The sequence below is a fragment of the Echinops telfairi genome, unplaced genomic scaffold (assembly GCF_000313985.2).
Source record: "Echinops telfairi isolate 266 unplaced genomic scaffold, ASM31398v2 ScPeMD7_17;HRSCAF=63, whole genome shotgun sequence".
NCBI lineage: Eukaryota > Metazoa > Chordata > Mammalia > Afrosoricida > Tenrecidae > Echinops > Echinops telfairi.
The window spans coordinates 9,588,388-9,599,981 of NW_022103914.1; the positions used below are offsets into that span (position 1 = coordinate 9,588,388).

Here is an 11,594-nt window from a genome sequence, read left to right on the forward strand (position 1 = left end):
GCATTAGGAAGGCTGACTTCCACTGATTTAGATCAACCCCCTGCAGTCCTGTGGCTGAAGAGAGGATTTCCTCTTTCTCCTTTGTTAGTCTAATAAGCAAGGTGTGTGCTAAGCGATTTAAAAACCACCTGCGAGTAGCGATGACAAGCAGTGACTGTTCTGAGTTCACATAAGCCCAGGTGACTTTGACATTCTTCCAAGGAGCGAGCCAGGAGAGAGCTCCCATTTCCATGGAGGAGGATGGGACGAAGGGCCACCGGGCTCTGCTCAGCCCCGGAGAGGAGGACGAAATGGTGAGTCTGCCTTCTTCCTACCCTCTTCTCCCCAAGTCCCCCTGGCTGTGCCAAGGGCTTCTGTGTTCAGCTCATTTAAAAGGCAGGCTGTGGCACCAATGATCTTTCATTTCCTTGGAGACAGATAGGTGCACATTCTTTGCAGAAGAACCGGAGGCACTGAGCAAGCTGTGACTCTTGGGTGGTATCGGGCATGCTGAGCGCCCGACGCTGCTGCTTTCCGCACAGTAGTACTCAGGATCGCACCCCACAGGGGGCGTTTTGTAGCCAGAGTTTCCTTCTTTGTTGTCAGGGTCACCAGATAATTGGACTCACTTCGTTGACCCTGGAAACTTTTCCTTATCATTCTCATGCTTCTGGTACATTCTCATCGTTTAAGATCAGGCTATGTCTAGCTAAAGGCATGCTTTTGCCCCTAAGAAGAATATAAAGCCGTTTTAAGCATCAAGCTCGCAAAAGGAGAGCATGGTTTGAAATTTTAGTATATAAGCAATAGTTCTCATGTCTCCAATTTCCAGCCCCACCTCGCTCCTTTCATGGGACATTTCTAAATCTCAAAGAAAAAATTAAAAACTGGAAAATTCCCGAGCTTCTATTTGATACCAGGAGTTTGTATTTATTATTTTATGTAATCCTCACAATTGAGTGGTGAAAGGATTAATCCTATTCATATGAGAGAAATCTGAGAGCAGGGAGGCTAAATTACTTTCCCAAGGTCATCCAGCCTGTAAGGGGCAGGGCTGGGACCCTGTCCCTGGCTTTTCTCATCCACATACACTTGACAGTATGGGGCTTGGGGAGAGGGAAGAGGGGAGGGTGGAGAGAAAGAAAGAGTGAGCAGGAGGGCTGGAAATAACTTAGAAAATACAGTTTCCTATATCAAAAGGGTATCCGCTTCTTGTCCAACCTGCCAGGTTTCCTGTGAGATCCATGGAGCATGTGCATACACCCTGATTCTCCCATCCTTTCTCCGGCCTCCCTTACTATCATTAGGAAATTCAGTGACTTCCCCTGTGTCTGTTCTGTCCCATAAGATAGCCATTAGCTATTCCATTTTTGTTGATGTTAATTATTTGCTTGTTTTTAACTTTTGTGTTCTTATTTTTACAAGCATCGCAACTCTCAATTTCTAGATTTATTCCTTCACCACCAACACAAACTCTGTCCATTTCTCCTTTTTTTCCAGCCCACGAATCTACTTTCTGGCTCTATGCGTTTGCCTCTTCTAAATATTCATATACTTGGGATCATACCATATACAATATTTATTCTTTTGATGCTGGCTTGTTTCTCTCAGCATAAAGTTTTCAAAATTTATCTGTGTTGTCCTTGCATCCAGATTTCTTTTGTGGGTGAATAATGTTTCATATGGATATTTGATGCATATGCCACACCTGATGGCAGTGGTTTGGTTTGGGTAGGTTACCCGTTTCTCTGGTGAGGAACTTTTGGTCGTTCCTATCTATTGTTAATAACGTTGCAACCAACGCCGATGAGCTGTGTGAGTCTTGTGGGTACGTAGAAAAAATGGCTCATTGACCTTTTGAGGAAACACCAACTTATTTTCTACAGTAGCTGCACTATTTCGCATTCTGACCAGCACAGATCAGCATTCCAGTTCCCCTGCATCTTTGGCAATGTTTGCTATTTTTCAGTCACAGCCATCCTAGTGCATATGAAATGCCATCTCCTTGAGGTTTTGATTTCCATTTCTCTGATAATCCAATGCCATTGAGTAGGCTTCCAGGTGCTTATGTATTCTTTGTGGATAGTGTTCTTCGTGTGGTTGGGGGCACATATGATTTGAGGGCACTGTCAAAGTAGCCAGAAGGAATTGACATGTGCTTCAAGTGTAGACTGCGTGCTGGGTATTGGGGACGTAGTAGGGAAACATAATATCAATTATAAATATAATATAAAATAATTAATATAATATAATATAAAATATCTTGCTCTAGGCCAAGATAGAACTGCCCCTGTGGATTTCCAAGACTGTAACTATTTATGAGACTAGAGAGCCTCCTCTTTCTCCCCTGGAGTGGGTAGTGGTTTGGAACTGCTGCCCTTGCTATTAGCAGCCAGAAGTTTAACCCAGGATGACACCAGGAATTTACAAGCATGGCTCACATTCTGGGCTTGCATTCTTAGACAGAGATGATCTAGACCAATGGTTCTCAACCTTCCTAATACTACGATCCTTTCATATAGTTCCTCATGTTGTGGTGACCCCCAACCATAAAATTATTTTCACTGCTACTTCATAACTGTAAGTTTGATACTGTTATGAATCAGGCAACACCTGTGAAAGGGTCACTCGACCCCCCCAAAGGGGTCGTGACCCACAGGTTGAAAACCAACCCCTGATCTAGACAATGACACGAGCATTTTATTATTACTTTTTAACTTTCTGTGGAGAGTTGTGTGAAAGTTTACATAGCAAATTGGTTTTCTATTCAACAATTTTCACACGTTTTGAATTGTGACTTTGCTCACTATCCACTCAACGTAACAATACTCCTGCACCGGAGCCCCCATTTCCATTCATCCTTTCTCCCTGCCCCTTCCAGCCTTCTGAGCTTTGTTTTGGGGGAAATGCTGCCCATTTGGTCTTGGATGATTGATTGTTCTGAGTTGCATGTTTCTCCCTGATGTGAATCACTCTACAAGCCTTTGTATTGCTTGGGAGAGGGTTGGTTCAGTTGCTGCTTTGAAGGAGGTCTAAGGACCACAGTCTGAAATTCCACCAGTCTCTAATAGACCAGTGAGTCTACCTTTTTAAAAAAGATTTAAATTTTTCCCCTTTCTTCCACTTCCTATTCTGCCCAGGGCCTTCTATTGTGATGCGGATCTTTGGGGAGCAGTAGTAGCTAGTCCCATCTGGTCCTTTCAGTGTTGGGATAATGGAAGCTATTGTTCTGTGCATTCCATGAGTCCTTTGGACTAAGTTTTTCCTTGGGCCTTTGATTTTTATCACTCTTATTTGCTCTGGACAGGTAGAGATCAACAGGTGTGTCTCAGACACTTGCTCATGACCCAAATGCTTTAGAATATTCAGACTGAGCGTCAGAGGATAACAATCGACTTACTCCTCCTCTTCACTGTTAGCATCCCGATGCTTTTGCAGCACATAGAAATCTCTCCATGGTGCTCTAGTCTTCTCCCACCAGGAGCTGTATTTGTAAAGCATGCAGACACATATTTAAATTCACATAAGCACAGAGAAGGGATGATGTCTCAAAAGATTCAGTAACATGTCAGGTTCCAGTTTCTTTTTCCCTGATGCTGATCAAATATTTTTAGAGACATCCACCCCAAAAAAGTCATTAAGATTCCCTGCAAGTGCTTCTCTCGTCTTGCGGGGTGTGTTGGGGAGAGGGGGGTGGCGGTCAATTTCCTTTTCACCAATCTTACTTGTGTACTGTGGGCAGGTATGTAGTAACCTCAGGTGCACAGCTAAAGAGAAAGCTGTTCATTAATGCCTGGCAACACTGTCTTTAGGTCAACAGATCCAGTGTGGTCAGGTCTTTTTTTTTTTAGGTAAACGTATATATAGCAGATCATCTGGCTTATGTTAAGCTATTCACAATATTTTTTTTTATTTCAACTCATTCATTGCAAACTCCTCCATGTACCATCTCTTACACCACCTCCTCTGTATGGTTCATATTTCTGTTTCTCATTCTTTCCTGACCCTCTAAACTTTGTGCGTTGAGTAAATACTGCTCTTGTGATCACAAGTGATTGTTTGTTCTGAGGTTTGTAGCTCTCACTGGGGCTTTGTTCTACCTTATAGACCTGTTGTTGGGCTGAAAACTGAGCCATAAAAGTTGGGGTGGTGCTGTGTTGAGTTAGGGTGATGAAAGGACAGATCTTTAAAGTTTTTTATTTGTGTGTGTGTGTGTGTGTATGAGTGAAAATATCCACACTAATTGTTACAGATTAAATTGTGTCCCTTAAAATATGTGCTGTAAATCCTAACCTTTATGCCAGCGATTGTATCACTTGGCAATAGATTATTTCATTTAGATTTATGGTACAGGATTAGTGCAGGGTATATTTTGAGTCAATTTCTTTTTAGTTCTAAAAAGAGGGTAAGTAAGCAAACAACCAGAAGAGGTATGGTGAGATAGATTCCAAAACACACGGAGGCCTGCAAGGAACCAGCAAACAGAAACTGAAGACACAAAAGACGTTCTCCAGAGAGAGCATGTATGAGGTCAGGTTCTCTGGAAAAGCAAAACCATCCATGGTTGGATGTGTTGTATATAGAAAGAAATTTATATCAAGAAATGTCTTAGATGGTTGTAGAAATAGGGAGGCCCCGTGAGGTTCCAGTCTGATTTCTCCTGACGTGTGGAAGGCTGATGAGCAGGGAGCAGGATGACAAAACAACGCTTGCAGGGGTGCAGGCTGGTGGAGGCAGATCCGCAGCTCGCCCAATGAATCCACTGTTGGTAGTCTGCTAATGGGTCCTGGGATCCACAGGTGATGCAACAGTACATTGAGAAACCAGCTGCGAGATTGAGCTCCAGCAGAAGGTGAAGGGCCAAAGAGGATTCAACCTTGCTTGGTCACTCTCTTAGACAAAAAGGTTTTTGACACCAAGGAAGTGCCATCAGGCTGCGACACAATCGATAGGTTGAATTCCACCTCTACCCTTACTCAGGAGTGTCTAGCTGGTATCATCGCTAGCCGTCCATCTGTGGTATTCTGGAATAACAGCACTATGTAAGTGACCAGCATACACCATTTCAACAAGGGTTCTCGAGTTGTGTCATCATTCACATTCTCCCTTTCTGAGCTGTTCCACCACCCTTGACTTAAACTCACTGCCCACTACTCTTCTTATCTAATCCCCCCAGTTGCTGTGGTTACTTTGATCCCTCATAGCTAAATCCTTAAAAAGAACAAAAGCAAATGGTGCTCAAGGTAGGTATACTTATTAAGACAATTGTTTCCCTTATTTGTTCAAAGAAAATTTCACTTTTGATTTACGGTTTAAAGTGTAAAGATTATCTCAGGGAATAATTTCAGGAATTTTGAAATGGATTCAGAAAGTGTGGATTCCATTGATAATTTGAAATGCTACTCTACATTTTTCCTCCTTTTGATGAACATATTCTAGTTTTAAAAGAAGGCCAGAAATCTAAATTTTTAATGTGAAAGAACCTGATTTAACAGTTTGGAAGTAAATTCATGAAAACAACAATAGCCAAACTATTCAGTAAGTTAAACCAAACCTAGGAAGAGGCAGTTAGCCTTTGGAGAGTCTCCATCGGTGACTCCTATAGCTTCTTCACACTTTCTCTTCCAATTGGATGTGTCTCCACTGTCTCCACGGTTCTCTACTGGCATTCATCATTTTACGTGCAATATCACTTTCTCAATGTGGTAAGAGAATCGAATTTAAGGTAAAAACTCTATACTGTTGTGCACGTAATAAATTCCTTCAATCAGATACTCATTTAAAAATTACTCCATAAGATTATTCAACAGCACTCTCCGAAAGACTTTGCTGAGCTCAGCACAAACATAAAACCTTTGTCTACTTGCTGAATGTTGAACTCAGTTGGCCCTCGTGCCTTCTATTCTCAGTCCCTAACTCCTTCAGGAAAGGAGCAACCAATATTGACTCTGGCGAGCATTGTGCTAGGTATTAGCAAACAGTACCGCATCTCACCATTACGACAATCCATTTTCTCCTCACTGGCACAAATGATGAAAAACCTTGACTGCTAACTGGAAAGCCGGAGGTTTGAGTCATTACAGAGGTACCTCTGACGGAAGTCCAGTGCTTTTCTTTCAGTAAAAATCAGCCATCGAAAAAAGATCTATGGAGCACAGTTCTACTATGATGTACTTGGGGTCACTATGATCCAGGATCAACTTGATGGGCAACCAGTCTTTATTTTTACTCTGGTCTAGGCCTTTGTTGTCCTTTTTAATTGGAGTCCTGATGGCGTAGTGAAGTGAGCTATGGGTTGCTAACCGAAAGGTCACCAGTTTGAAACCACCAGCCATTCCAAGGCTTTCTACTCCCATAAAAATTTATATCTCAGAAATACACATGGGCAGCTCTACTCTGTTCAAAGGGTCACTATGAGTGGGATTGACTCGATGGCAGTGAACTTGGCTTTGGAGTTCTACTCAGCCTCTGCTTTCCCCACTCTCTTTCTTATACCTAACTCAAACACACTTCATTTCTCTCACTTTGTTTTTCCTAATAAATTGTCCCTTACATGTTTCATTGAAACCTCTTCCTTTGAAATCCAATTCTTTTGTTTTCTCTTGAAATTCTCTCAAGACCCACTGCGTCACTAAAAAGACTTCCAGGATCATTCATCACACCAGACCCCATGTGAACCTACAGCCTTCTCACTGCAGAGTTTAGTGCCTAATGAAATTAAATTTAGCTGTTGGCAGACCTGAGTTTGAATTCTGGTTCCATTAGACAAAGTATCCAATCTCTCTATGTCACTTGAAAAGTGGTGATAATACTATCTACTGTTTGGAATGGTGGTAAGGATCAAGCAAGATAATGCAACTTTTCCAAAAAATGTTTCGGTAGCACCAATGCAAGTGTGTTAGTCTGGGTAAAGTAGGGGAAAAATCCACAGAAACTCATGTATAAGAGAGAGTTTTATATAAAAGGTAAGCGTACATTAAGAAAGCATCCCAACTCAGTGCTGTCCAAACCCATAAGTCCAACATTAGCCCATATGTCCAACACCAATCTACAAAGTCCTTTAAAATCTCACAAAACACACACAATGACACCGACTGGGCTTTGTTTCTTTACCAAAATTTAGATAAGGACTTGGTGGTATTTCTGGGTTTTCCGTTCTAATGCATTGGTCATCATATCTATCATTGCGCAAGCACCGGGCTGTTTTGAGTACTGTGACTTTAGGGATGAAAGGCCTCCAACTTATTATTTTTTTAATAGTGTTTTATTTGCCCTTAGGTTTCTTTCCTTCCAATATAAAATTAGTGATTAGTTTCTTCACAGGACACACACACACACACACACACACACACTCTCTGATGTGTCCTCCATTAAAGTTAATCAAAAAGGCGGTGGGTGGGCCTGGCCGAATCAGTGAGATTTTAAAAGAACTGAGCCCTTGCTGAAGTCAGAGAGATCCAAGCTAGATGCGCACATGAGTTTTGGGAAATATGTGTCAATTATACTTGCATGACGCTTCAACTGATAATTCTCTGAAGTATTGGGTCAACTCAGCTCCATTTCTATTGACAGCTGCAAGATCTATGGAAAAGGAAAAGGAAGGAAGAAAACTAAGGTGTGCCTTCATGTCCTGAAATTCCAGGATGGCACGAACAGTTCAGGCTCAATTACTAATGGGAAAGTTGGCTGTTTGAATCCACCCTGTGGGGCACTAGAACTTCAAGTACATTCTATTTAATCCCCATGAGGTCAAACTCCAGCAATCATTTACAAGTGAGAAAAGGAGAGTCAGTTAAGCAATGCGCACAACAGTGTACGGAGCATCAGAGGCAGGCTTCTCCGTTGGATCACTGCTTCCCTTCTGTGCAAGTGGAGAGCGATTGTGCTATTTTGGATTACCATTTTGAATCCATTTGGTGTTCATCTGACAGTCTTTCTGCCTGGGGTTACATATTAGAAAGGTAAACCATTTTCTTTTGGGCTTCTATTTGATTTCGATTTCAATAACTTGTGCTCTTTGGGAAAAGCAAAAACTCCATTTAAGCATTTAAGCTGTTGGATCAATCGCTTTTAGAAATACAACTTATAGTGTTGGAAAATAAAATGGAGTTCTGAACATTGCCTGTGGTCAAGTTGTTTTAAAATGAGCCAAGTGGGAAGAGCCACTGTTAATCTACTAGGGGGAAAGGACTTGTGTACTACTCAAAATAAAAGTGATGCTTAACACACACTGAGTGCTCAAAATGTTTCAAGAATGGTGCTAAATGCTTTGCATTCATTATCTCATTCATTTCGCTTAACAAACCTAAGAGATCATTACTGTTTATTATTCCCAATTATGGAAGAGGAAAGTGAGGCTTCAGAAGAAGTAAAGTGGATTGCCCAAAGTCATATATCTGGTTAAGTGGTAGACATATGATTTGAAATTGTTTTCTCACTCTAAATCCTGGACCTTTATCTGACTACTTCCATTGGCTTTTACAACTAGCCTCTGAGAGACAAGGGAGCTACGTGCATTTTTCACCGGGGAAATTTACAATTCGGGGTCTTTAAATAATTCACCCAGATCACATAGCTAGTAAGCGAGAGAGCCAGGGATGGAACTGGGAGCTGCGAGAAGGCAGGAGGTTTGTGTAGAGCAAGGGCTCTGATGTCAGACCCAGATTCCCTGGCTCTAGCTTTCACCTCGGTAAAAAACCAAAACAAAACTGTGCATCTCCAAATCTCTGCTGCTTCCTCTCCCTAGATCCGACACCAAAAAAAAGACCCCTCAGACTCGGGCACCTCCCACAGTATATGGTGTACAGAAATTTCATAAGAAAACAAGCAAACCGAAAGTGAAGGGGCTCACTGCTTAGAGAGGATACAAATAAAATCTGTGTGAGAATGCGCACAACCTCTATGCTACTCAACCCAACTAATAAACCAACCTCGCTGACAGCAAGTCAATGATGACTTTCAGTGACCCTGTGGGCCAAGTTAGGACTCCCCTGGTGGGGTTCAGAAACTGTAACCTTTCACGGGTGTAGAAAGCCTCAGCTTTCTCCTACGGAACAGCTGGCAGTTTTGAACTCCTGACCTTGTGGTCAACTTGTAAATGACCATGCCACCAGGGCACCCAACTCAACTAATAGGTAGTGGCATATCTGGATTCCTCAACTACACAGTCTGTTTCCCTGCTCACCTTGGCCTAGTATTTTGCAAGACAAAATGGAACACTTACTCTCTCTCCTCCTTTGACTGGCATGCTAACATGGACCAAAGCTTACCTTGTGCTCAACACCTTGCACATCTTACTTCATCTTCATGAACACTCTTCCAACGACGAGCAAGTAATATCCCCCTAGATACAGGGAGCCCTGGTGGCATAGTGGTTGCACACTGGGCTGCTAACAGCAAGGTCAGCAATTCGAAACAACCAGTTGCTCTGAGGGAGCAAGATGAGTTCTAGTCTCAGAAACCCATAGGAGCAATTCTACTCTGTCCTATAGGGTCACTCTGAGTCAGATCTATAGGGGTTCTGGGGGCACAGTGGGTTATCGGTTGGGCCGCTCTTCTCCAGGAGAAAGTTGAGGCTGTCTGCTCCTTTAAAGAGTTAGAGCTTTGAAAACCCAAAGAGGCAGTTCTCCTCTGTCTTAGAGGGTCTCTATGAATCAGAATTAACCAGATGGCACTTGGTTCTAGAGTTTTAAATGCAGAGATGAACGCTGAAAGTTCGGGAAGTTAAATTCTGAGGTCGCATAGGGACTAGGTGGCAAGTTCCCTTTTCTCATAAAGATTCCTGAATAGTGGCTTTGGGATTTGGTACCTTTCACTCCTGTTCTTCGCTTATTCCTGAGCCACACCAGAGGGGTATCAGTATTTCAGGGAATTCTGGAAGACTTTCACTGCATCAGAAGAAGAATCATTTAGAAAAATCAAATTATACCTGAGCATAATTAGTCAAAATGGAAGCGTACACTGGGATAAACTGTATTCACTCAGATGCAGGCTGATGGAGCGTATTTGATTAAAAGAATGTCAAATCAAGCAGTGACTATTTTCGCCAAAGTCTCAGATCTCATAATCAGCCACATACCTCTGGGAAAATGGAAAAATGATCTAGAAAGGAATTTACCAAGGTTTATGAAGCTAATCTATCAAGGAAGCAAAGAAAAAAAAACACATTGCTCCTATTCATCGTTGCTCAAAGAACTACACATTTCAGAAAGTTACTCTGACATTTACAAGCGCCTTTCTTTATCTTTCACAGACTCGAGAACAAAAAGAGTTGACGTTTTGAGAATAAGGTGTCCCCAGCTATCAGCAGGGCCTCTCATGGAAACCTCTTCACCTACATCTTGATTAAATCAGTGCGGCCACTTCTCACAGTGGCCCCAGGAGGGTCAGAGTAGCACTGGACCCCATGGGCTTGTGAGTGGCTGCAGTCGAGGGGAGTAGATGGCCAGGTGGACTCAATGGCAGGAAATTTTATTTAAACAATGTATAAAAGAACCCTGGTGGAGCTGTGGGTTAGGTATTGGACCAAAAGCCATAAGGTCAGCAGTTCAAACCCACCTGTCACTTTGCTGTGAGGGACAAAGCTGAGACTATGTGATCCCATAAAAATGCACAGCCTCAGAAACCCTGTTTAAGGTCACTGTGAGCTAGAATCAAGCCTATGGAGGTGGGTTTGGTTTGTTTCATAAAACAATGCTTTAATTTTCTGCCTCCTTACCAATCCTTGATGTGTTCTTTTTCATTTTAGTTATTTTATTTTAGTTATTTTGGTGGCCATGCCGATTTGTCATTGTCTCATTATGTAACTTTCAACTTACACAACTTCCAATCTGGTTGTGTAAACCCTATGGCTTTGTTCCTTTTGAACATTTCATTGGCTATTCTAGCTGATGACATTGTGACTGTTTTTATTTTACATTTCCTTGATGACTTATATCGAGCAGTTTTTTAAAAGTGATAGACAATATGGAAATGCTCTTTTTAAAATTGTCTATTCAAATCTTTTCCCCATTTATATTGTTTATTACTTGTTGGTCTATAGCGGTGTTACGTATATTCCAAATGTAAACTACATGTCGGTTTTGCGTGGCTATCCCTTTTGTGCACATATGTGTATACGTAACAATAACCACGTGGAGAGTTTTAGGTGCTGGGGAGTCCATTGCAGCTCATCGCAACGCTCCATAGCACAGACAAAACTCTGCGCGGGCCGCTGCCAGCGTCGTAATCATGCTCGTGTTTGAGCCCATTACTGCAGTCACTGTGTCAGCCCATCGAAATAATCTGTGTCTCCAGCAGCCTTTTAATGAGCAGACGTTATTACTATTAATGAAGTTCATGTTTATTAATGTTTGCCGTTTCTTTTTACTTATTGATTAAAAGCATTTGTGTACTCCAAGTTTATGAACATTTTTTCTTTTTCCTTTCAGATGATCTCTCTCTCTCTTTTTTAATGTAAAACGCATTTAGTTATTTATTTTTCATCTTGTTTCTGTTGCTGTTTGTTTTCTTTTTTTTAATTTAATTTTTTAAAAATCGTTTTATTAGGGGCTCATACAACACTTATCACAATCCATACATACATCAATTGTGTAAAGCGCATTTGTACATTCATT

At 41.7% G+C, this 11,594-nt stretch overlaps 1 protein-coding gene across 1 annotated transcript in view; it reads left to right on the forward strand.

Annotated features, from left to right (window-relative positions):
* Positions 1-257: 257 nt before the first annotated feature.
* Positions 258-11,594, forward strand: part of ATP13A5 (ATPase 13A5) — a 138,978-nt gene continuing 127,641 nt past the window's right edge. Inside the window, exon 1 of the mRNA XM_045287560.1 lies at positions 258-293. Coding sequence (XP_045143495.1) covers positions 291-293 — 3 coding nt within the window. The 5' untranslated portion in view covers positions 258-290. The remainder of the gene's footprint in view (positions 294-11,594) is intronic.